Source organism: Saimiri boliviensis, chromosome 8, assembly GCF_048565385.1.
Source record: "Saimiri boliviensis isolate mSaiBol1 chromosome 8, mSaiBol1.pri, whole genome shotgun sequence".
NCBI lineage: Eukaryota > Metazoa > Chordata > Mammalia > Primates > Cebidae > Saimiri > Saimiri boliviensis.
This window is the reverse complement of record NC_133456.1, coordinates 10601779-10629587: the sequence shown is the minus strand read 5'-3', so window position 1 is coordinate 10629587 and position 27809 is coordinate 10601779. Positions and strand designations below refer to the sequence as shown.

The window sequence follows — 27809 nt, the reverse complement described above, 5'->3', positions numbered from 1 at the left end:
TAGACGTGCTTTCCAGGCCACAAAACAAGAGTGATACTTTACTCTGTTCATAACCCACATCTAGTCTATTGGCAAATTCTGGCACCTCTACCTACAAAACATGTCAAAGGTTTTGTTGTTGTTGTTGTTGAGTTTTTTGTTTGTTTGTTTTTTGAGATAGTCTTGCTCTGTCATCCAGGCTGGAGTGCAGTGGCGTGATCTCAGCTCACTGCAACCTCTGCCTCCCAGTTTCAAGCTATTCTTCTGCCTCAGCCTCTAATAGCTGGGACTACAGGCACGTGCCCCCATGCCCAGCTAATTTTTGTATTTTTAGTAGAGACAGGGTTTCACCATGTTGACCAGGATGGTCTGATCCCTTGACCTCGTGATCCACCCGCCTCGGCCTCCCAAAGTGCTGGAATTACAGGCATGAGCCACCGCGCCTGGCCAAAACTCCATGCCCTTCTTAATATCACCATTCTTACCTTCATCCAATTAGCTGTTATGCTATGAATTAATTCTTGCACTAAATAGCCTTCTGATTGGAATCCCTGCCCTCCTCTTTGCCTTTTTATGGTTTTTCTTCAACAGAGCACTCAGAGTGATGCTTTCAAGACTTAAGTCATATCACATCACTCTTCTGCTCCAAATCTCCAGTGACTTCCCATCTTGTTTAGAATAAAAGCCAACTAAAGAAAGGGGAAGATCTCTGTTTAATATGGTCCCTGCTTCCTCTCCGCATCCGCAATCTTCCCTTTGTTCACTTTGCTCATGGCACACTGAGTCTGTTCTTCCTGAACATGCCAAGTTTACTTCCACCTCAAGGCCTTTGCATTTGTTTCTCATGCCTGAAAAACTTCCCCGGTTTTCTTAAATGTTGCCAACTTACTTCACTCAGGTGTATTCTCAAAGTTCAACTCCCAAAAAGTCTTTCCCTGACCACTCCACCTAAAGCAGTACCTTCCCTAATGCCCTAGCCAGCCTACCCTTGGCCACTCTGATTTTTCTTTTTTTATAATATATTACCATTATTAATGATTTGCCTATTGCCTGTCTCTAGAACAAATGAGAGCAGGGACTTTTGATCACAACAAAGTGTTAGTATTTAGCAAGTGCTGCACAAGCATTTGTTAATTGGATGAATGAATGCTTGTGGATATGTACCTACAATAGACTATCATATAGGCTTTGATGGGAAAATAATAATTCAAACTTTCTGTTTTACACTTAAACAGGTGGCTTTGTTTTAGCAATAAGAAATGTATGTGTTGGAAACAAATATCACATTGCATTTATTGCTTAATCTTCAAGATCCAGTTTTCCAGATGGTATAGTTTGCTTAGGCTTTGCTAGTTTTTGAGCTGGCAAGAATTTGTGAGTTCTCACCTTTTGCCAGCATTGTGTACCATCAAGACACTTAACTTTTCTTCTTTGGTTCATCAACTAAAGAAAGGGGAAGAAGAAGAAGTTAGAGTGTATGATTCCTAACATCTTCTAGTTAAAAATAATTTCTCTTTAAGGTGGATCTTTAAAAGTCTAATAGGGCCAGGCATGGTGGCTCATGCCTCTAATCCCAGCACTTTGGGAGGCTGAGACAGGAGGATTACTTGGGCCTGGGAGTTTGAGACCAGCCTGGGAAACATATCAAAACCCTGTCTCTAAAAAAATAAAAATAAAAATAATTTTTAAAAAATTAGCCAGGCCTATAATCCCAGCCACTCAGGAGGCTGAGTTGGGAGGATTGCTCAAGCCCAGGAGATGGAGACTGCAGTAAGCTATGATTATACTACTGCACTTCAGCCTGAGAGACAGAGTGAGATCTTGTTTCTTAATAGAAAAAAAGTCAAATTAGATGATTTCTAAGTAGTATGATGTTCCAAATGTTTTAATCATAAGATCACTACTACCTCAAAACACTAGCTGATTGTACTGTTTTATGATTTGCTGGATAGCTAATTTTATTTATAGCTACTTTGACTTGAGCTTATTTTGGCAAACATCTTTTTTAGGATAAATCTCCTATAGATATTTTGCTAACATCTTAATTTGCCTTTAGAAGCATTATGTATAGATAGGTTACATCCTAAGAATTTTCATTATTATACAGAAACCTAGATTCTAAAATCAAGATTTCTCATATCAGTAAATAGCACTTCAGTTTTTTAATTTATACAATATTTTTAACTACATCTTTTTTCTGAAGCGTCTATTCTCATAACACTTACATTTTTCTACTTTTAAGGTTAAAACCACTATAATGTCCTTAATTAAGTTTGTTAAGATGTTTCCATTTAACTCTTACAAAGGTGGCAATTTTTATTAAACTGAAATGACTGGAAATCTGTTGTACCAGAGCGAGGTGGGGACAACACACTGTTTAGAAAAGCTAATTAGAAAATTAGATGAGGCTTAGAAATCAGGAGTGAATTTAACTCCAGGGACTATGGCTTTATATTGAAACTTCAGTTGCTTCAAAATAGGGCAAATGATTCTTCCTTTCCCAACTTTGATATCCCTCCTGGAGAAACCAGAGTTATTGCTGAAATTTTTGTTTCTATGTGAACTGCAACTTCTGTGAGAGAAGACAGCTCTGGGCTCCTGTGTAACATTCTGTTCTAAGTTTAGTAACTTTGATTTACTAAAGAAATGAATAATCTAGTATGAGTAGAGATAAATGCTACTTCTGCATGATCCAGATCAATTATGTTACTTTATTAGATGTCACTATTTAGATATTTTTGGATAGAAGGAGGTAATGACTTTCAGACTTTAAAATTAAGGTCCTCTTTATATTGCCTTAGTGGTTCAGAGAAATGAGCACTTTCGTAGTTTAACTATTTATCTTTTTCTTTTTATTCCTTTTCCATATCTCTTTTGTATTTCACCCAACACCAAAAATGCCCTTTCAGAAACACAAAGTAGATCTTTTCTACAAACTACGCCATGTGATGAATGAACTTATTGACCTGCGAAGGCAGCTACTGTCTGGTCACCTGACTCAGGATCAGGTGCGGGAGGTTAAGCGGCATATCACCGTGCGCCTGGACTGGGGTAATGAGTAAGTATAAAAACTGTTTGGGTATCTCTCAGTTTCATTTATGATAACTCAGTCCTCAGGGAGTTCACACCTATATAAAGTTTCTCTTTAATGATTCAAAGACAATATTATATTCTTCACTAAGCTTTCATCATTTTTGCTAGGAACAGTTATTTATCCTAGTTAGCAAAGGAACTCACTGGTTCTAGTTGGTGAACCTCTTTCAGCTTCTGTTTTTGCTCCTGGAAAGAAGAGGTAAATAATAGGACTAGATTATCCGATGAAGTTAAATTTCTTTGACCTCAGATTTCTTGATTATACACCTACTAATCACAGTATACTTAAAAAATATCTTTGTGCTTTCTTCAGATGTGAATTTGTTGTCCTTTACATTTTATAGCCATACAATGAATCTGAATGAGCATAACCTACAAATGGAAACTGGCTACATTTGTACTTCAGAATATTTTTAACTACTTTATCATTCAGTAATAGTCTTACATTCATGTAAAAATTTGCTATTGCCGTACAAGTACAATTTGAAGACTTTGGTATGGGAAGTTATGGTAGATAGTGTTTGAACTTCTTTCTTCCTTGATTGTATAATTGATGTAATTTATATATTATATAAATGATGTAATAATTGATATAATTTTATAATTGATATAAATTTCAGGTGCTTTTGTCTCATTCTTTTAAAATTGGGTCCATTGAACTTTTAAGTACCCAGGTTGCCTCCTACTTAAAATATACAAATACCCTAAGTATATTTAAGTATGTGTCTCTAACTCCTTTTCCTTTTAACACATCAGTGAAATGATAGAAATCAACAAGAATGGGAGAGGCCCACCAATAAATGAGACCTATGAGCCCATTTCCGGAAGCCAGAAAGGAGGTGAAAGATTAATGACAGAGGAAGCCCAGTATATGTGGAAGAAACCTTAGTTAATGAGAGAGTCAGTGTGCCCCACAGCTCCCAGAATCATGGAAGGTGGGATAGGACTTGAAGCTTTAAAAATGACTTGGTTTAAAAGAGTGACTAGGGAACAGCCTACCCCAGTCAATGCGGAGAAAGCCTGGCGAGGTATTTCCTCTTTAGATAAACAAATACAAAAAACAGCCATCCGGGGTAAAACTGGGCAATAGGAGTGTGAACTGGGACTTTCTTGCAAAACCGTCCACATTCTGGCATTTAAGGACTTTAAAGTGTAATGAGCAGACTGCTCCCACTTACCAGAAAGAGGGGAACTTGCCAGTCACCTACCCATGTACAAAAAAATTCTGCATTTCTTCTGCTATCTTTTAAGTTTGAATGGAGAATCAAGTATCACCAGATGTTTGAAGAAACCCTTCTACAGGAAAGAGAGATCAAGATGAACAAAACACCTGGACCCAAAGAAAGTAACCTGTCCTTAGAGCAAATTGAGGTCGATAAAGTACTTGAAAACAAAACAAAACAAAAACACTTTAATATCCTCAAATAGAATCTAGAAGACCCATTATGTAGAATAAGATGCCATATAAAAAGAAATGAAGAATGTAACTTCCAAAATAAAACACTCAGAGAAGATAAATTTTATGTAATCTCTAGGAAAATAAAACAAATATATAGGAAATACTTCAGGAAAGAAGTTCAATACAAAGGCTCTACCCAGGGAGGTCTGATATTAAACATTATGCCTTCCAGAAAAAGAACAGAGGAAATTCTAAAGGAATAATAGAGAATTTATCAGAGCCAAAGAACAGGAATCTTAAGATTGAAAGGGCCCCATCAAATACTTCCAATGAATGGGAAAACAAAACAAACAAGTAGCCTCACAGCAAGGCACATTAAGATATTTAAATATTCTAGTAATGAAGAGAAGACCATTTAACAATTTTAGACAGAAAAATAGTTCCTCTCACAAAAGAAAAAGAATCATACTATCCTCAAAGGTTTTATCATTAACACTGGGTACTAGAAGATAACAAAATAATATCTTCAAGAGTTCTGTGGGGAAATGATTTGCCAGCCAGAGTTGTATTTAAAAAAAAAAATAACCTACCTATCTAATTAAGTGAGAGGGCAAATAAAACCGTAAGCCATTTTTAGGTATTCAGGGATGCACAAAAGTTACCTCTCATGACCCCTTTCTTAAGAAAGTACTTGAGGATGTGCTCCTGCAAAGTAGAAGAATAAATCAGAAAGAGACAACAAGAAATCTAATAAACAGTGGATCAAACCCAAAGTGGCATTGTTCATCAGTAGAAGAGAAAATATAACTCTAAATTGGTTATTTGTGACCTTTTTAAAGCCACAATATCCTATCCTTGTTTGTTTTGTTTAACTGCACCCTCTCAGGACTGTTAGTAGAACTGCTTGGAACATACCACAGACTACCTTGTGTAATAGTGCATAGCATGAATTTAGGTATACCACAGATCAGTGTTCTCTAAATCTAACTTCGGGCAGTAAAAACTTAGTAAAATATAGTATGTTAATGTACAGCATAGCTACTGATTCTAACTCTTCAAACCCAAACATTTTAATGTTATAAAATGGTATCACTGTTTTTATTTTTAAGTCAATGATAAAAATACAGTACTTGCAAACATAACATTATTGTGTGCCAAGCAAATTGGTCACACTTGAACTGAGAACACTAATAAATGTGTGATTCATTATGTTGCAGTTTAAGTGCAACTATATAGATTCTAGTAAATAGAATTATTTCCGAACTATCAGTACTTAAACCTCTATTATAAAACTTGAAAAACAAATGAATCTGATATTACAATCAAATCTGAAAATATATAAATGATAGCTTAGAAACAAGTTCAAATTGTACTTGAAAAAGGCTCAGAGCATTATAAATACCTGTCAGTAATTTACAGAGCTATTCCAACTACATTACTAACTTTTTCTCATTGAAGAGTGTGTGTGTGCATGTGTGTGTGTGTGTGTGTGTGTGTATGTGTGTTGGAGGGGTATGTATGTGCTTATTTTAATAAGCAAAAGTAAGAAACACAGTTCTTCTCCCCTCCCCACTTCTCTTCTCCCTCTTTCGTGTTTCTTTTTTTCTTCTTTCTTTTTTCTATTTTAAAAAACTGTTTTCTATTTCTCCTTTTTTTCTTCTTTCTTTTCTTTTTTTCTCCTTTCTTCCTCCCCTTGCACTTTTTTCCCTCCACCCTTCTCTTCCTTTTTTTTTTCTCCTTTCCTTCAGGGGAAATTATAGTCACTTAAAAACGTAAATAAGAACTTTGCAGGTCTGTCATTATTAAAAGGGAAAGACATGTTGTACCAAAACTGATAGGACTGTTCTTTCTGGTTCCTCCTTGAGCTCACTCTTAACATTTTTCTTCCTATTTTGAAAGAAAAGATGGTATATTGTAAAAATAAAGTCATTTCATAGCATTAGGTTATGTAAAACAGGCTGTTCCACACAAAAGTTAGGAACAGATGACCATATCTATTGTTCCCATTTTATTCTGATAGTTCCACACTTTTTGTTCCACCACATTTTTATAGATGCCGTAAAATATTGAAGTTTGGCACACGTTAACACATGGTAGATTCACAATCAGTGTTTGCTAAATGTATTTTAATGTTTTAATTGATGTAATTAAATATATGATTTCAAATTCTTACGTCTTTTCTGTAAGCTCTTACACAAACATTATAGCTCTGCCTTTTCAGAATCTATTGTAGCAACTAGTATAGTTATTAATAGTGTATCGATTACATATGTCTGCATCACTGTGGCAAGTACATGGACTCACTTCATGCACTGTTATAATGAAATGTGCCTATGCCTTTCCAGGTTAAGAGCTCTGTTTACACAGTGAGGAAACCAAGGCTCAAAGACACTTTTCCCAGTGTTGTATGGTGGGTGGATAGAGCTGGCATTTGTACCTAGAACTGATCCCAAAGCCCATGTGCTTTATGCAGAACCTTACCACCTCTCTATTTGTGAGTCTTAAAACCAGGCACTTTATTGCCAGTATTTCTAGCCATTGGGCTATTTGATCTTTTTTCTGTTCTGCAAGTGTGAATACTGTTATATACCATGATGTATATCTGAGTAACATTCAGTTGGAACTTGAAAGGACAGAAACTGAACTGGTCCTGTAATCTTTCATTTAGAGTTTTAATTTAGTGAGGAACTCTCACATCTACATAATCATTTTTTATTTTGTTTCCTGAGACTAGGAATTATTTATTTGGCCTAAAATTTAAATATTCAGATATTAAACTTATGTGACTTAAATTTACTGGCCTGTATGTAGACACTCCATAAGTAAAAATTATTAAATTGTATCAGATAGAAACCAGCACTTACTACATTGTGTTCTTATACTTTTAGGAACTGCAATACAGGAAGGTATAAATTTGTATCCAAATTAACCAGTCATCATCTCTGTTCAAGTGTCTTACAGAGAGAATAAGTCAGTTAATTATATCTACCCCAAAGAAATTTTAAAATAATTTGTCTAGTGATGTAATTTTAATTTAACTTAATAGTTTCAACATCTTCTCTAAAGATGCTTTCTTCTGTCTCTGATTTCATCACTACAGTAGCAAAGTTAAAATTGCAGTAACTCAGAACTCACGTAGCCTAATTGATCTCTGCCTTAGAAAGAAACCTAAGAAATATTTTATTCTTAGAATAATAAGTTAACACATCACTTTTATATCATTATGTTCTTTTATTTTCTTCTCTCCCTCTGTCATTTTTTCTTCCTCCTCCCCTTTTCTGCTTTATCATCTTTTTACGTATTTTAACCCATCTATATCTCTTTCTTCCTACTTAGTATATGTTTCTCATTAAGGGAATTGCTTCTGGAGTGAGATACACAAGCAGTAGGTTAGTTTGTTATATGCAGAAAATATCCCCCAATGAATTTTCTCTAAGTAGATTTTTAGCCAGGATCCAGAAAGGTTTGTGGCTTAGTACTTTACCCATAAGGACATATGAATATTTTCCAGCTTTAGGACACCTGAAATTAGCAGAAATTTTTAATGATTTCTCAGTTAGGGTTCTTCCCATACCTGGTGGTGGTATGGGTATGCTCACTGTGTCTTGCCCTGTTCACAGTTTGGGATATCTTGGCTACATTTAAAGTATGTATGGTCAAAGTCCTGTCAAGTTGATGCTCAGTCGACTGACTTACACGCACACTTACACTCACACTGACACTCTTTCAGCATTTTTGCTTATCATTATAACCTGCACTCAGCATTTGGTAGGCACTATGTAAACGTATTGAGTAATAAAGTGGGTTTGTTTTCATGCCTGGTGGACACTCATTAACCAACTAATATTTGTTTCCTTCTGGATTGGTGTTTGATACAGAATCATCTTTCAAACAATTATGACTAAATTGATTTTACAATCATTTGTAGTTATTAGTAGTTATTATAACCTTCACAGTTATTTGTAAAAAGAAAGTAGGTATAATGGAAATACCATAGGTTCAGAATGAGAACAACCCAGCTTGAGACAAACCCAGCTCCATTCCTTTAATAGGCCACTTAGTTAACCTCTATGGGCCTCAGCTTCCTCAGTTATAAAATGGGTCTAAAACTATCTACTTCCCAAAGTGCTTAGAGATGATGTATATAAAGTGCCTAGCCCAAGTAAATGTTTGTTAAAGGGTAGTAATTACTAATTATATCTTTTTATATGTTATATAAATCTAAATATTCTGTGTTTTCATTAGTACAGTTCTTATCTGTATGCTGTTTTTACTATAAGCATTAGAAAAGGGCACTGCTCCACAAGAGATCTTAACATCTCCATCTCTTGTCAACTAATACTGGGCTGCAGAACTCTGTTAGGAACTAGGCAACACATCAGGAGGTGAGTTGTGGCTGAGCCAGTATTACCACCTGAGGTCCACCTCCTCTCAAATCAGCGTGAACCCTATTATAGTGAACTGTGCATGCAAGAGATCTAGATTGTGCCCTCCTTATGAGAATCTAATGCCTGATGATCTGAGGTGGAACAATTTCATCCTGAAACCATCCTACCCCTACATCGCTCCCTCCATCTGTGGAAAAATTGCCTTCCATGAAACCAGTCCCTGGTACCAAAAAGATCGAGGACCACTGCCTTGAAGTGTCCATTGTATATAATTAGTTAACTTCAGATTATTTTCTATATTCTGTGGTTCAGATGGGGAGATGTAAAAGATAAAATAGAACACAGAATAGAATATAGAGCATTTAAAAGAAATAGAGATTCAGGGCCTCAGAGAGCTCCACCTGAAAGAATATTTGGTCAGGGTTATGTCCCTTACTAGCTGCTATGTCCCTAGGTTCAACATGAGCTTAGCACAGAGTAGGTTCTAATACATATTTGTTGAATTATGGTAATTAATGAATGAATACTCAATGATGGGTAAGAGAAGACCAAGTATTTTTGTGAAGACTGTTTACCTAAACAATTGGTAAGACCATTTCTGAAAACTTAGCTCGTTTGCCACCTGCTTGTGTTCATCTGTTTAAAAAGTTTTTTATTCAGACATCATACTTCTTTGATCACGACCCCTATACTTTAAGCTGTATTTTGGCTAACAGTGTAACATAGGGATAATAATGAAAACAACAGTAGCAATTTACAATGCCAGGTACTGCGCTGGGTCCTTTATGTGGATTAATCCTTACAACAGCCTATCATAGTAGATTTTAGACAATGTGGCTTGCTGGAGTAGCCAAGATACAGACCAGGTGATCTGACATCAGAACCCGTGCTCCTGAATAATATAATGCAATGCATCTTTTTCTGTGAAGATAGCAATCATGTTGACCATTCCCTACACTTGATGTTCACTATTTTTGGAGTAAACCATAGGAAAAAAAATAGCCAGTAGCCTCTTTTTAAGAGTGAAGATTGTAGTGAGCAGGTATTGCTTCTCACTCTGCAACATCTCTACCTTTTTAAAATGAGGACAGTCACTAATATAACTTTTGCAAACTATCCTTTCTCCATTAAAGATGATCTTAGGGCCAGACATGGTAGCTTAGGTCAGGTACAGTGACTCATGCCTACAATCCCAGCATTGTGGGAAACTGAGGCAGGCAGGTCATGAGGTCAGGAGATCGAGACCTTCCTGGCTTACATGGTGAAACCCCGTCTCAACTAATCCAAAAAAAATAATTAGCCTGGCATGGTAGCACATACCTGTAGTCCCAGCTACTTGGGAGGCTGAGGCAGGAGAATCACTTGAACACGGAAGGCGTAGGTTGTGGTGAGCCAAGATCACACCACAGTACTCCCCGCCTGGGTGACAGAGCGAGACTCCATTTCAAAAAAAAAAAAAAAAAAGATGGTCTTAGTAGGAGGAACTCCTTTTGATTTTTACCAGATCACCCATTAATTATTCTCTTATTTCTCGAGATAAATTATAAAACCGAAAGATACCGTGCTCTAGTTACTTATAAGAGAGAAAAAGCACTCTGCTCTCAAGAGGATTAACATGAAGAATATGAACATTTGCATGACTCAAAGCTACTGTATTCTCTATGTCTAATACTGTTGGTAGGATACATGATAGGTCCTCAGAAAGTTCTGTGGGGTGGATGGATACTTATATGGGTGGGCAGCTGACTGTACAAGCAAGCTAGTTGTGTCATGATGCTAAGATAGAGTGCTAATAATGCCGATCTCCAGACATGGCCATCACTATGTGGTGCACTACCACAGAGGAACACAAACACTCAATTCCAGACCTAATGACTTATATGCCATCTGGATTTTTCTTAAACTATTGTATCTCATACATTTTTTTTTTTTTTGAGACAGATTGTTGCCCTGTCGCCCAGACTGGAGTGTGGTGGCATGATCTCAGCTCATGGCAGCCACCTCCTCCCGGATTCAAGTAATTCTCATGCCTCAGCCTCCTGAGTAGCAGGGATTATGGGCACACACCACCACGCCCAGCTAATTTTTGTATTTTTTGTAGAGCCAGGTTTCACCTTGATGGCCAGGCCAGTCTTGAACTCCAACCTCAGGTGATCCACCCACTTCAACCTCCCAGAGTGCTAGGATTATAGGCATGAGCCAGCAGGCCCAGCTGAAAACTTTTTTTTTTTTTTTTTGAGACAGGGCCTCACTCTGTCACTGAGGCCTCAGTGCAGTGACACAATAATAATGCACTGCAGCCTCAAACTCCTGGGCTCAAGTGATCCTCCCACCTCAGCCTCCTTAGTAGCTGAGACTACAGTCACATGCCATCATACCTGGCTAATTTTTATTTATTTTAATTTAATTTAATTTTTTTTTTTTTGAGATGGAGTTTCGCTCTTGTTACCCAGGCTGGAGTGCAATGGCACCATCTCGGCTTACCACAAACTCCGCCTCCTGGGTTCAGGGAATTCTCCTGCCTCAGCCTCCTGAGTAGCTGGGATTACAGGCATGTGCCACCATGCCCAGCTAATTTTTAGTATTTTTAGTAGAGATGGGGTTTCACCATGTTGACCAGGATGATCTCGATCTCTTGACCTCATGATCCACCCGCCTCAGCCTCCAAAAGTGCAGGGATTACAGGTGTGAGCCACTGCGCATGGCCCTATTTATTTATTTTTTAGAGATGGAGTTTCACTGAGTTGTCCATACTGGTATCAAACTCCTGGTCTCAAGCAGTCCTCTCTTCCCGACCTCCTAAAGCTCTGGGATTATAGGCATAATCCTGGCCATAAAAACATCTGGCCATAAATTCCTGGCCATAAACCTGGCCATAAAAACATCTATTTTGATTATATTATTTACTCATTTGTTGTTGTTTTTCTTGTTTCGTAATTATAGACTATTCCACATATATTCTGAGACCTCAGATGATTAAAGAATATGTATGAAATGTTGTCTCTTCATTTTTTATTACTGTAAAAAGTTTAAATAGTGTGACTACAGAAAATTTGGAAAGTGTTTTAAAGATCACCATTTTAGTTTTCTAATACAAATGCTAATATCATTCTTTTGATCTTTCCACTATTTTTCCACACCCTATAAAAGTATTTTAAATATTTGAGATTATATGTACAAAATTGTCTTTATAATGTCACTTTTTGTAAGAAGAGGGGTAGTAGAAGGGATGTACTGCACGTCTCTCTTGCACTTTATCAACACTACTGCCTTTATATGCTGTAAGTGTTAGAAGCCAGAGGCCTGAAATTGTTTCAGATAAATAAAGAATAGCTAATAAGAGGTGATGGAATGGAGTGTTTCTGTGACATAAGAAGTCAGGATACCAATCGTAGAAAAGCAAAATTTCATAGATTTAAATGCATTCACTTCAATTGCCATAGTTTTATTAATAAATTATAATGATAAGGCCAAGTTTATTACTGATTCATTGTGGATAAGGCCGAGTTTATTACTGATCTTCTCATTATGCAAAACTGTGGGTTATTTTTAGCATTTAAAAAATTTTTTCTCTTTAAAAACTTGTGGTTTTTTAAATTAGTGAATAATAGAAAAAAACTCTAATAGAAAAACATATTTTTATTCTTTAATAGAAAAATGTTGTTTTCTTGCCTGCTAGAAAGTATACATCTAAATTTTAATTCTTAATCCTAGTAATCATTTTAGCATATACTATTAGTACATTTGCTTCTATAATACCTTCTCCATATGTTCGATTTTCTATTTTTATTTTATCAATCTTATTGCAGTGTAATTTTATCAGGTATTTTGCTATAAACAGGGTATAAATTATAAATGAATCTGAATTTTGGATGTGCACCTGATTTTATTTTCAGTGATGAGTTTTATGTAGAGAAAGAGCTTACAGATTTAGCTGTGCTAGCATGTTCTAAAATAGTTCATAGTCTAGTTGAAGAGAAAAAAAAATTCTTCTATAATCCCTTGATATGCTTTTGCCAAGCACAATAATTCATAACCCTTGTTTTGGAGTAGGGTGGTCACAGAGCATCTTCAAAATTCTGATGAGAGTTATAGACCCTGTCCTCAGAAAAAATTTATAATGAACCCACACACACAAACTCATCCAATGTCATAAGCAATTTCCGAGGTCAACAACCCTGTAAATTCTGTTGAATTCCTGGTTTAGAGCTATTGTCTTAGAGTGTGAGAAAGCTAACATGTTTTGACCATAAATTACATACCATTTTGAACCTAAGTTCTGACTGTGTCTAGAGTTATTTCTACTGCCTAATACTGCCACCCAGTCAATCATTAATTGCCGTCATTTCTTCTTCCTGCCCCAAAGATCCTCCAAATACTGTTTTCTTGAGTAGTAATACTCACTGATTAAACTTTCATCCAATGTTTCTTAAAATATTTGTGCTAATACATAGCTAGGTCTTTACCAGTTCAGTATTAATTAAATTGAAAATGAGATAAAACTTAGCCAAAATATACATCTTTTTAAACACATGGACACATGGAGGGGAACAACACACATTGGGGCCTATTTGGGGGTATAGGTGGGGAAGAGAGAGAATTAGGAAAAATAGCTAATGCATTCTGGGCTTAATGCCTAAGTCGTGGGTTGTTAGGTACAGCAAACCACCATGGCACACATTTACCTGTGTAACAAACCTGCACATCCTGCACATGTACCCTAGAACTTAAAATAAAAATAAAAAATAAAATAAATGAATAAAGAAAAAAGATACGTCTCTTTGAGTTTGGTAACTTTTAAGAGGTGAATTTTACCTTGAGCATACTTGTCAGATGGGGAGAAATAGAAAAATAAACATGACTTATTAATGATCTAAAGAAAACCTATCCTTAAGGAACTCAAGCATGCTGATACAATGTGATACTAAATGATTTACCATCACGAGTAGATCTGCCTGAACTGGAATTTTGTCAGCCTTAAAATCCCTAGCCTCATTTATTTAACCAAAAGTGAACACAATTAGCTATTGCTGTATAAAGACATGTTCCTGTGAGACGGTGTCTGATCCTCTGTCCGCAAGATGCGGCAGATAGGGGTTCTCAGGCACGTAAAGAGAGATAGGTAATCCGAATACATGACATACTGAGTGTGGTCTCTCTCTTTACTAGACATTTGGGCCTCGACCTTGTACCTCGGAAGGACTTTGAAGTAGTGGACTCGGACCAGATTAGTGTCTCAGATCTCTATAAAATGGTAAGAAATCTAACCTGAGGTAGTTTATTCCTGTATACCTCATTTTTTTTTCTTTTGTTTATTTTCTCTAACGTTATAAAACTATAATGCTAAAAAAAAAATTGGCCTATTTCCCAGTGTATTCAAGTGATATTTCTTATTCCGGCTTATCTGTATCTATCACACTAGCTTTCCAAATGGGATTCCAATGTAGGGATACTGGGCTTACTAGATTATCTAAGTGTTACTTTGTTGATTTTCCTGGTGAACCAGAGCTCCTTCAGCCTGCAGCATAACTAAAGGTATGTCTCTTTACTCTCACCTTTTAAAGGAGAAAGTAGTTAAAGCTGGAAAGAGTCCATTATTAGGTATTACAGAAATTGAGCCTGGAAATAATGTACCAGTCTTTCTAGAGAGACAGAGCCTGATAGATACTTAGCTATCTGTTGGTTATTATAAAAATCTATTGGGTCAACTAATCAAGATTACATTTTATAGTCTAGATGCAAAGTAAATAATTGAAGGGTACAATATTTACTTTAAAATATTGTACTCTTCAATTAGTAATGACAATAAAACAGAAGAAAGCTTAGGTGGTGACAGTTATGCTTAGACTAACAGACTGGATAAGAACTCATTTCGAAGAGTATGTATTTGATGAGTACATATTGGTGGTATTTATAAGTTTTAGAGTCTGTTTAAGTAAACATAATATTTTTAGGGAACCTTAAGGGTACCAAGTATGTTGCCTGGACAAGGACCTAAGGAAATTTGCCTAAGTAATATACAAATAACATTTCACTTGCTTCTACATATTTGCTTATGTGTACTTACTAATATACCCAAGCAATTGTGTACAGTTGCTTTATGCTCCACTCAGTACAATAGGTTAAGTGTGAGATATAAAGATTAAAGATAGCTGGATGTGGAGGCATGCACCTGTAAATACAGCCAGCTACTTGGGAAGCTGAAGTGGTAGGATCACTGGAGCTCAGAATTTTGACAGCAGCTTGGACAACGTAGTGAGACCCATCTCTTTAAAAAAACAGAAAGTATGAACGAGACTTTTATATTCCCTAAAGAATCTCACTATCTAGGGTATTAGTTCCTAATGCCTTTTGCGGCATAGAAGATCAGGTGAAACTTTTCCCAGGACAATGTAAGTATGCTTTGCATACAAAGTTTTATAATCAGTTTTAGAGAATTGATGGATAGTTTCTCCTGATGCTTCCTCTAAAGCCCATGCATGGACCCTATGTTAGAAACTCTACTCTAGTGGAATCAATAGACCACAGTCAAACAGTTGGCATATATGTGCTGCATAACATAATTAAAGTATACACTGATGCTCTTAGAGGCAGTGACTGTTTTCTGGAGGTAGGAAAAGAGAAGGAAAGACATTCCAGAAAGGCACACAGCCTATGGAAGTGGCTGTTCCAGGAAACTGAGATATTTCATCACTTTGGAATGTAGTACCACTAACTCACGTTAGTGAGTGGGAGTGAGGCCAAGAAGGAGGCAAAAGTCAGACCATGAAGAGTTTTTTATTTCTCAAATTGGACCCTATCCAGTAGTCTGGAAGAAGCATGAGAGTGACATAAGCAGATATTAGTTTCAAACATTGACTCTGTCTATAGAGAATATAAAATAGAAAAGACTAGAATGAGGGAGAAAAGAGACCCACAGTAGTAATTTAGGTAAGAAATGGCTAGGCAGCAATGGAGAAGAAATATAGTAAGAATGTAAATGTTTGGATTTAAAATTGATAAATTTCGATGATCAATTAGATATGGAAAGTGAAGAGAGAATGAGAGTTTGAAACTAAGAATTCTCTTTGGAATGGTGGCTTGGAGGATGCTGTTTTCTTGTTAAGGGTTTTGGATTTTATTCTTAGTGTGACAGTAAGCTTGTGAAGGTAATTGGGCAGGAGAATCACATGATCTGGCTTGCTTTTTTTAAAAGATACCTCTGATTGCTGTGTGGAAAAAGGACTGGAGCAAGAATAGAAGTAAAGAGCTGTCATTCAAGCAGGAGATCTTAATTTCAGTAGCTTGAGCTATAGCTGGAAGAGTGAAACCAGTAACAAGTTTTTAGATTCTGAACATATATTGAAGTTAGAACCGTAGTCATTGATAGATTAAATTGGCATATTTGTGTACAAGACAGAGAAAGGCCAGAAAAGAATTACACCTCTGTTTTTGACCTGCCCAATTGTATAAAAGCAAAATGGGAAACATTGTGGAAGAAGCAGTTTGAAGAGTGAAGCAATAAGGATCTGTATTTCTGATTTTCTTTTCACATTTGAGATGCCTTTTAGACATCCCACCAGAGATGTTGAAAGTCTGGAGCTCATCAGTGAACTTCAGATAAAACAGATTTGGAGCCATCATATTTCATATGGTATATAAAGCTATAGGACTGAATTAGATGACCACCTCCTCGCCCAGACTTTTATATGGTAAAACCCAGTGGCCACACAGCACTTCCAGACAACCAAGCATCAATAGGCAAAACTCTCACATAATGCTCACTATTTGGGTGATGGGTACACTAGAAGCCCAGACCTCACAATTTTGCAATATCCATACAACAAATCTGAATCTTAAAAAGAGAGAGAGAGAGTCAGACAGAGAGAAAAGAGAAATAGAGACAGAGAAGAACCAAAATGAACAACATATGGAAGGAACTTGGAAGGAGACAGCCCAACGGAAGAAAATGGTGATTGCTCTCTGCAGAGATAAATGAGGAAACAATTAGGAAACAGAGTACAACAATCCAAAGAGCTTTACAAAATTAAAAATCAGATAATGGGAATATACTTAGAATAAAGATTAGAAGATTTAGAGAAAAATCTCCCTGAAAACAGAACAACAACAAATTAAATAACAGTAGGAGAGAACAGGTATAAAAATTTAGAAATTCAATTCAGGAAGCCCAGTATTCAGAAGATAGAATAAAGAAACAAAGAAAGAAAATTACTGAAGGAATCATATTCAAAACTTTCTCAGAACATGGATATGAGTCTCCAGATTTAAAGGGCCTAACCGTAATTATGAAATTTCAGTTCACTAGAGATAGAGATGAGGTTAAAATTTCCAAAGAACAAAAGGATCACAAAGGATTTGTTGTAAGAAAAACATTTGGCTTCCTGATAGCAACATTAAAAATTAGAAAACACAAGAGCATTATCTTCAAATTTTTGAGGGAATATAAAATTCAACGCAGAATTCTGTATTTACTCAGCCACATTATAAATCAAGTGGGAGAGTTGCCTAAAGAGAATTTTGGTTACTCAGAGTCTCAAAACAACAATTATTACAATGCTCTTTAAATTCTTTTCAGGAAACTACTGAAGAGTAAGTTATTCCTTTTAAAATGAAGAAGTAAACTAAAAGGTCTACTGAGTATCATCTGGGAAAGGGATTTTGTCTCAACGAAAGCCCTCTTTATTTTGTTTTCTGTTAAAGTTCCTTTTTGTCTCATGTATTTACTTTTTTATACGAATAATTAGATATGATAAACAATTATAAGAGTCCACAAATTTATTAAAAACCACTTAGGATTCATATGTTAAATTGCACAATAAATGTTTTGGTTAAATCTTAAAGTTCAAGATTCAAAGAAATATCCTTTTAGAACATTTTTATATTAACATATTACCAGAAATTATAAAGACTTTATATGAAACTTTCTGATTGCAGTACTCCTTGACATTGATTTTAGGGAAAAAACCCTGTATGAATAAGATTATACTTAAAGTTGGCACTCAAAAGCATTTTTTATTTTAAAAATGAAGCCTCCATGCAAATGTTGAATAATAATGATTTATAGAAGTCTTTTTAAATACACAGTTGGATTTTGTATTTTGTTTTTTTTATTTTGTTTGTTTGTTTTGAGACAGAGTCTTTCTCTGTTGTCATGGCTGGAGTGCAGTGGTTTGATCCGCGCTCACTGCAACCTCCACCTCCTAGGCTCCAGCAATCTTCCCATCTAAACATCCCAAGTAGCTGGGAGTACAGGTGTGTGCCACCACACTCAGCTAATTTTTATTTTATTATTATTTTGCTAGAGATGAGATTTTGCCATGTTGCCCAGGCTAGTCTTCAACTCCTGGGCTCAAGTGATCCTCCCACCTTGGCCTCCCAAAATGCTGGGATTACAGGCATGAGCCACTGCAATTAGCAGGATTTTGCATACTTGTTTATGAAAACCAGAGGAAGTCCTTAGTGCTCTTCAGTTCTGCATCATAACAACTCTACATCCATTTTAAACAGTAGAGAATTGGTGCTGCCAAAAATAAAAAGTATTTCAAAAGGTACCACAAACTAGTTTTGTTAATCTTAATTAGCCATGCGTCTTTGTGAAATGTGACGCTCAAAAATTACATGAGAGTTTCTAAATTGTGGCAAGATCTAACAAAATACTCGCATTACAGCCCCCTGCTTCGTTATTATGTGTCCACATTAGCATGTATTGGGAATTGTGTTTGCCTGTTGTCTTCTTGTGTTAGTTAATATTTTTAATAGCTCAATGTTTATACATTCATTTCTGGAATAAATAAGTCAATTAGATTATTTACTAAAAATCAAGAATAATTTTATGGCTTCATCCTTTCATGGATTCTGACTAGATATTCCTTTATTTCCTTGTAAGACTCACAATACTTAACACAATTCCCAACATACATAGCAGGCAATTAATTTTGTTATTCAGTTGGCTAGCATATCCAAAGCTGCATAGTTTCTTTCCGTATTGCTAGACTTCTGTAGACTAAATGGATAAGAGACTTTATAGGACTAAACATGACTTCTCTACAGGGGAAAAATTGGCAGAGGCAGTAATGTGTTCCATGCATTTCTTAATTAATTTATATTTTTGATGTACATTGCTAGGCACTTGGAATATAAAGATAAATAAGACACTGCTTTGCTCCCTGGAAGTGCAAAGTCTAGAGTTAGGTGGCAAACATGGAAATAATGCATTACAACCCTAATAGAGGTGATGATTACACTGAAAAGGGAGGTATTGGCTGGCCAGCTGAAAGCTAGTTGATAAGAGTGCCATGAAAGAGGTTTCAGAATGCCAGTTCCAATGCCTTTTCTGGCTGCCCATGTGATGTGCTTTAAGAGTAAATAGTTCTCTCAAAATTTAATGACTGAAATAAAAAATGAGTTTTGTTATTGTCAACAGGGATGTTTCATACTGAAATTATCTGTTTTATAAACTTCTTCCATATATAGTTTTAACTGAAAATTTATGACTACCAAGATTGGTAGTCCTTTTAATGGGTTAACAGTAAATCTACTTGAGAAAAATGGCTTAGTGCAGCTCCTGGATATAAAATAAAACAATGGAATTTATTTTAGTCTAGTAACCTTCCAGTGAGATATGGTCAGTAAACCACAGGAAACCTAATTTGTTTCTGAATGCTTGAATTTTTTTTTTTTTTTTTACTTTTTAAAAACCTGTTTTATATGTGAATTTTTCTCTTGTGCATATACATTCTATATGATGTTTTGCCCAGCTGGTGGAGACTTGATTTTTTTGTATTTCATATATATCATGGGAACCTATATTCCTATGAATGAACATCAGTACTCAATTAGTAATATTGCTAATAATACACATGGATATTTAATAATAAGCAAATATAGCTGGTCAGACACATTTAAATTAATATTTAATATTACTGTTTTTTATGTAGGATTAAATATATATGTTTAGAAAAGAAGTGGAAACTCTTTCACTGCCACAACAATTCTTCTTACCCATATGATGTGGAGCAATCAACAAATGAGTGTGGTACCATACCTCTAGGGTCCAGAAGGAAGCAGGATGAAATCTCTCATTGTTGAGTTTAACACCAGGCACTGAATATTTGTAAATTCACAATTATTCCTGGTCAGGGTTTACTTCTAAATGTGAATGACTTTCTATAATAACTAATCATAAAAAATAATTATACTAATAATAAAAATACCAATTATGGATAATAATTATCAGCCACTTGCAGTATGATAGGAAATATGTTGAGTCCATCTGCTCAAACTCTGTGAAGTTGAGTTAGGCATAAAATTTTATACATACTTTTCAGATGATGGATACACAGATAAAAATGTGAGTCAAGATTCAAAACTAGAGGTTGCAGTGGGTGGCATCAAGTTGGCTTAGTAGAGGCATCTGGCACTTGCCTTCTAAACAAAGAAGGACCAAAACAGTGAGTAGATACATATTGAATAGAGCATCTAAGAGAGAATACTGGAATTCATCAGGAAAGTGACAAGAAACTTCAGAGTCAGAAGGAGAGGGAAGCAAAGCAGCCAGCCCAACCAGGATAAGCTTGGAGCCAGAAGGAATTCCCCATTGTGGAGAAAAGGCATTGTTCCAGAGAGAAAGTTTGTGCTGGTCCTCACACCACCTCTGACATTGAAGCAGCTACAGCACAGTGTCATTTTGAGAGGCTAGCTCTCACCAGACTACATTCTTCTGCCCTTGGGTCCAACACACCCAAATTTCCACATCCCTGGAGCCCTGCTGACATCCCCTTATGTCCATTCAGAGGGCTGAAGCATCACAATACATACTGGACTCAGCATTGTGCCTGGGTCTCCAGTACTTTAGCCCACACAGTGACTTACACCCTGAGGAATGGGTGGTGCAGCACACCTAGGAGACTGCCCCTGTGACAAAGAAAGCTAAAGCTTGTGCTCCCCAGAGCCTGAGAGCTGTATGTCTGGGGCCAATGCCACTGATAGCAACCCTGCCCCCTCCAGTGGCAGAGCCACTGCATACCTGCACACACATTCAACACATTCAAGGGTCCTGGGACTGGTTCACCTGTGTGCATTGGCCTGGGGCCTGAGGACAAGTCTGCCCCATGCACTGCCACAGGTGCATAAGTGTATAATCCAAGGAACTGAAGATTGACTCACCTCACCTATCACTACCAGTACCCACACATGCCTTTCAGGACCTGGGTATTGACTAGCATTTCCCCTGCCACCACACCTGTGTTTACCACCTAGGGGCCAGAGGACAAAACTATCCTACCTACAGCTGTTGTCCACATGTGCCATCCAGGGGCCTCGTGAAACTGCCATAGCTGTTTGTTGCCTATGCACTGAGAGGTGGCACACCACTGCTACTACCATTACCAGTGCCACATGTACCACCTGGGGGCCTGAGTACCTACTTGCTTATTATCACTAGCACCCAAGCATGCTGCCTGGAGGCCCAAGGACTGACCTCCCACCATGGGGGCCCACATATACCACCTGGGGACCTGAGGACCAATCCACCTGACATTCTTGTTCCTAGCTTAGCCTCACCACAGCCTCCAATAACAACCACAGTCTAAGTCACTAGAAAACTCACAAACACCACTAACACTGATTATAGCTGAAGAAATCATACGGAGAGTCCACTACTGCACTCACCTAGAATCAAACCCAAAACACCCTACCTAACACTAAATATACGTCTATAGTAAAAAGTCTTTCCCTATGTAAACCAGTCTATAAAATTAGAACAAGCAACTGTTACACTGGATGTCCAGATATCAGTGTAAGGACACAAGAAACATAAAAAAGCAAGGCTATATGACACTTCCAAAGGAAGACAATAATTCTCCAGTAACAGATCCCAGAGAAAAGAAAATGTATGAAATTTCTAAAAAATAGTTCAAAATAATAATATTAAAGAATCTCAGTGAGATACAAGAGAACACAGATAAACAATTAAAAATCAGAAAAGCAATTCATGAGCTGAAGTTTAACAAAGAGATATGCATCATAGTAAAGAACCAAACAGAAATCCTGGAACCAAAGATTTAATGAATTAAATTAAAAATATGATCACGAGCTTTAATAGTAGACTAAATCAAAGCAAAAGAAAGACTTTCCAGCCAACCACAGTGGCTCATGACTGTAATGCCAGCACTTTAGGAGGCCAAGGCAGGTGGATCACCTGAGCCAGGAGTTCAAGACCAGCCTGACCAACATGGTTAAACTTTGTCTCTACTAAAATAAAAAATAAAAAATAATTAGCCAGGCATGGTGATGTGTGCCTGTAGTCTCAGCTACGTGGGAGACTGAAGCATGAGAATCACTTGAACCTGAGAGGCGAAGGTTGCAGTGAGCTGAGATTATGCCACTGCATTCCAGCCTGGGCAACAGAGCGGGACTCCATCTCGAAAAAAAAAAAAAAAAGACTCTCTGAATCTGAAGACAGGTTTTTGATATCAATGAGATGAAAAGAAAAAAAGTAAAGAAAGCTTATGTGATGTACTGGATACCAGAAGCAAATAAATATTCAAATTTTGGGAGTTTCACAGGGAGAGGGATGGGCAAAGATATAGAAAACCTGGTTAATGAGATAATAGCTGAAAGGTTCACAAGTCTTGCAAGAGATAAAAACATCCAGGTACAAAAAGCCCAAATATCCCCAAATAGATTTAATCTAATAAGATTTTAAAGGCACATTATAGTCAAACTATAAAAGTCAAAGGCAAAGAGTTCTAAAAAACAGTTTAAAAGCATCATATCACATCTAAGGGAATCTACACCAGACTAACAACACATTTCTCAGCAGAAAGCTTCTAGACCAGGAGAGAATGGCATGACATATTCGTAGTTCTGGAGTGAGGGGTTAGTTGGGGGCCAAGAATACTATACCCAACAAAGCTATCCTTCTTAAATGGAAGTGACATAAAATCTTTCTTAGACAAGCAAAAACTGACGGAATGCATCACTACACCAGTCCTACAAGAAATGTCTAAGGGATTTCTACATCTAGAAATGGAAAGACAATGTCTACCATCATGAAAACACAAAAGTATAAAGCTTACTGGTAAGAGTACATACACAAATGAGAAAGGAGTTAAACATTACCACCACAAAAAACCCACCAAATCCTAAAGGTAAACAACAAATTATGAAAAAAGAAATGAAGAATGTATTAAAACAATCACAAAATAATTAACAAAATGACAGGAATAAGTCCTTATCTATCAGTAACAACCTTGAATGTGAACTGTTTAAATTCTCCAATTAAAAAATACAGACTGGCTGAATTGATTTTAAAAATCAAGACCCAACTATATGTTCTCTGCAAAAAACTCAGTTTACCTATAAAGACACACACAGACTGAAAGTGAAGATAGAAAAAATATTCTATGCAAATAGAAACCTAAAACATACAAGAATAGCTATACTTAGATAAAATAGACTTTATATAAAAAAACATAAAAATAGATAAAGTCATTTGTAATGATAAAGGGATCAATTCAGCAAGAGGATATAACAATTGCAAATATATATGCATCCAATACTGAAACACCCAGACATATAAGCAAATATTATTAGAGCAAAAGAGTTCAGTAGGCCCCAATACATTAATAGTTGGGGACTTCAGGATCACACTTTCAGCACTGGAGAGATTATCCAGACAGAAAATCAACAAACATTAGACTTTGCACTATAGAACAAATGAATTTAGCAGACATTACAAAACATTTTATTCAACAGTTACAGAGTACATATTTTTCTCATCAGCACATGGAACATACTCCAGGATACATATTAGGCCACAAACAAGTCTCAACACATTTTGAAAAATCAAAATCATGTCAGGTGTCTTCTTGGAGCACAGGGAAATAAAACTAGAAATAATAAAAAGAGGAACTTTGGAAACTGTACAAATAAATGGAAATTAAACAGCATGCACCTGAATGAGCAATGAGTCAATGAGCAAATTAAAAAGGAAATAAAAACATGCTTGAAACAAATGCAAATGGAAACACAACATACCTAAATCCTATGGGATATGGAAAAAACAGTCCTAAGAGGAAAGTTTACAGCAATAAATGCCTACATAAAAATTGGAAAGATTTCAAATAACTGACCTAATTGTGTGCCATAAGGAGCCAAAAAATGAAAAACAAACTAAACCTAAAGTTAATAGAAATAAATAATAAAGATCAGAGCAGAACTAAACAAAATGAGCTGAAAAAACAATACAAAGGATCAGCGAAACAAAAAGTTGGTTTTCTGAAAAGATAAAATTGATAAACCACTAGAGTAATCAAGAAAAAAGAGGGACGATCCAAATAAAGTCAGAACAAAAAAGGATACATTATGGCTGATGCCACAGAAATACACAGGATCAGCCTGGCACTCTGGCTCACACCTGTAGTCCCAGCACTTTAGGAGGCCAACACAGGTGGATCACCTGAGGTCAGGAGTTCAAGACCAGCCTGGCCAATATGGGGAAACCCCATCTCTACTAAAACTACAAAAATTAGCTGGGCATAGTGGCACACACCTGTAATCCCAGCTACTCAGGAAGCTGAGGTGGGAGAATCACTTGAACCCAGGAGGTGGAGGTTGCAGTGAGCCAAGATTCTACCACTGTACTCCAGCCTGAGCAAGCGAGTGAGACTCTGTCTCGGATAACAATACACAAAGGTTCCTTAGAGACTACTGTGAGCAATTATATGCAAACATATTGGAGAACCTAGAGGAACCTAGTAATTATACTAGACACACACAGTCTACCAAGATTGAACCAGGAAGAAATGCTTGAATAGACCAATAACAAACAAAGAGATCAAGTCAGTAATAAAAAGTCTTTCAACAAAGAGAAACCCAGAACTATATGGCTCTACTGCTGAATTCTTACCAAACTTATAAGGAAGAACTAACACAAGTTCTTCTCAAACTATTCCAAAAAATTGAGGCACCATAGAGAATTCATCCTATCTCATTCTCCAAGACCAGCATTACACATTACAGTGATACTAAGTCAGACAAGGGCACAGGAAAAAAAAAAAAAAAAAAAAAAATATGGGCCAGTATCCTTGATAAATACAACACAGACACAAAAATCCTCAGGAAAAAATACTAGTAAATTGAATCCAACAACATGTCAAAAAGATTATAAACCATAATCAAATGGGATTTATCCCAGTGATGTAAGCGTGATTCAACTTGTGCAAATCAGTCAGCGTGATACGTCGCATTGACAGAATTAAGTTCAAAAGCCATATCATCATTTTAATAGGCACCGGAAAAGCATTTGATAAAATTTAACATCTTTTCTTGTTAAAAAACTCTAAACAAGTTAGGCATAAAGGGACAATACCTCAACATAAATGCTATGCATGACACACCCAGAGCTGACATCACACTGAATGGGGAAAAGCTGAAATACTTTCCTCTAAGACTGGAACAAGAAAAAGATACCTATTTTTAATTCTCCTATTCAACATAGTACTTGAAGTCCCAGCCAGAACAAGCAAGCAGGAGAAATAAATAAAAGGCATCTAAATTGGAAAGAAGGAAGTCAAATTGTTCATCTTTGTAAATGACATAATATCATATATAGAAAAACCTAAAGACTCTACTAAAAAACTCTTAGAATTGATACATGCATTGAGGAAAGCTGTAGGATACAAAGTCAACATACAAAAATCAGTAGTGTCTCTACACAGCAATAATGAAGTAGCAGAAAAAGAAATCAAGAGAGCAATCCCATTTGCAATAGCTACAGAAAAATAAAATACTTCAGAATAAACTTAACCAAGGAGATAAAAGACCCCTACAACAAAAGTTATAAAACATTATTGAAAGAAATTAGAGAGGACACAAACATAAAGACATTTGATATTCATGGATTGGAATAATTAATACTGTTAAAATGACCATACTACAGAAAGAAATCAACAGATTTATTTCAACTCCTATCCAAATAGCAATGACAATATTCACAAAAATCGAAAAAAAAAACCCTAAAATTTGTATGGAGCCTCAAAAGGCCCTAACTAGCCACAGCACTACTGAGCAAAATCAACAAAGCTGGAAGCATTGTACTACCTGACTTCAAAACATACTACAAATTCAGATTAATGAAAACAGCATGGTATTTGTGTAAAAAGACACATAGACCAACGGAACAGAATAATGAGAAATATATCCAACTGTTTACAGCCAACTGATTTTTGATAAATGTACCAAGAACATACAGACACCCTCTTCAATAAGTGATGCTGAGAAAATTGGATACCCATATCCAGAAGAATGAAACTAGACCCCTATCTCTCACTATGTACCAAAGTCAACTCAAAATGGATTAAAGACTTAAACATAAGAAACAAAACTATTAAAGTACTAGAAGAAAACATAGGAGAAAAGCTTCAAGACATTGGTTGAAGCAAAGATTTTATGACTAAGACGTCAAACGCACAGGAAACAAAAAAATAGACAAAGAGGACCGTATAAATTAAAAGCTTCTGCACAGCAAAGGAAATAACAGAATGAAGAGATAATATGCAGCATGGGAGCAAACATTTGCAAACTATTCATTTAACATGGAACTGATATCCAGTGTATATAATGAACTCACACTACTCAACAGCAGAACACCAAATTATTCCATTAAAAAGTGGGCAAAGGGGCCAAGCGTGGTGGCTCATGCCTGTAATTCTGACACTTTCGGAGGCCGAGGCAGGCGGTTCATGAGGTCAGGAGATTGAGACCATCCTGGCTAACATGGTGAATCCTCGTCTCTACTAAAATACCAAAAAACAAACAAACAAACAAAAACCCAGGTGTGGTGGTGCGTGCCTGCAGTCTCAGCTACTTGGAAGGTAGAGGAAATGCTTGAACCCAGGAGGGGAAGGGTGCAGTGAGCTGAGACCACACCACTGCACTCCATCCTAGAGACAGAGCAATACTCTGTCTCAAAAAAAATTAAAAAGTGGGCCAAGCACCTGAATAGACATTTTTCCAAAGAAGACATACAAATGGCCAACACCTATATGAAAAAATGCAAAAATGCTCAATATCACTGATCATCAAGCAAATGCAAGTCAAAACCGCAGTTAGGATGGCTATTATCAAAGAGACAAAAAATAAGAAATGCTGACAAAGATGTGGAGAAAAGGCAACCCTTATACATTGTTGGTGGGAATGTAAATTAGTACAGCCATTATGGAAGATGGTATGAGACTTCCCAAAAAACAAAAAAGAACCACCATTTCATCCAGCAATCCTACCAATGGATATTTATAAACAAGAAAGAAAAATCAGAGTATCAGTGAGACACCAGCACCCTTGTGTTTATTGCAGCACTGTTCATAGTAGCCAAACTATAGAATTAATCTAACTGTTCATACATAGATGAAGGGATGAACAAAATGTGGCATATATGCCGATGGGATACTATTCTGTCATAAAAAGAATGAACTAGAGGTCAATATATTAAGTGAAATAAACCAGTCACAGACAAATATCTCATGTTCTCATATGTATGAACTAAAAAAAAAAAAAAATACAAGAAAAAAAAACATGGATATCTGGGAGATAGAGAATAGAATAATGGTTACCAAAGGTTGAGAATGATGGGGTTGAAGAGAGGTTGGTCAGTGAGTACAACATATAGTTAGAAGGAATAAGTTCTAGTGTTTGATAGCACAGTAGGGTGAGTTGTAGTTAACAGTAATTTACTGTACATTTCAGAGTAGCTAGAAGAGAAGATTTGAAATGTTCCCAACAGAAAGAAATAATAAATGTTTGAGGCAATGACTATCCTACATACCCTGATTTGATAATTATACATTGTATGCATATATCAAAATATCACATATGCTTCATAAATATTTCAAAATATTAATTTAAACATTTTTTTAAAATTCAAAAATCTGGTATCCTCATTTCTGCAC

General features: G+C 36.3%; 1 protein-coding gene across 8 annotated transcripts in view; it reads left to right on the top strand.

The window, feature by feature from the left end:
* The window catches only part of DOCK3 (dedicator of cytokinesis 3), a 656527-nt gene that overhangs the window by 374873 nt on the left and 253845 nt on the right, over window positions 1-27809 (top strand). For all 8 annotated transcript variants that reach the window (XM_074403778.1, XM_074403777.1, XM_074403779.1 and 5 more), the window contains exons 6-7: window positions 2889-3037; window positions 14029-14113. In XM_074403778.1, the coding sequence (XP_074259879.1) occupies window positions 2889-3037; window positions 14029-14113 (234 nt within the window). The remainder of the gene's footprint in view (window positions 1-2888; window positions 3038-14028; window positions 14114-27809) is intronic.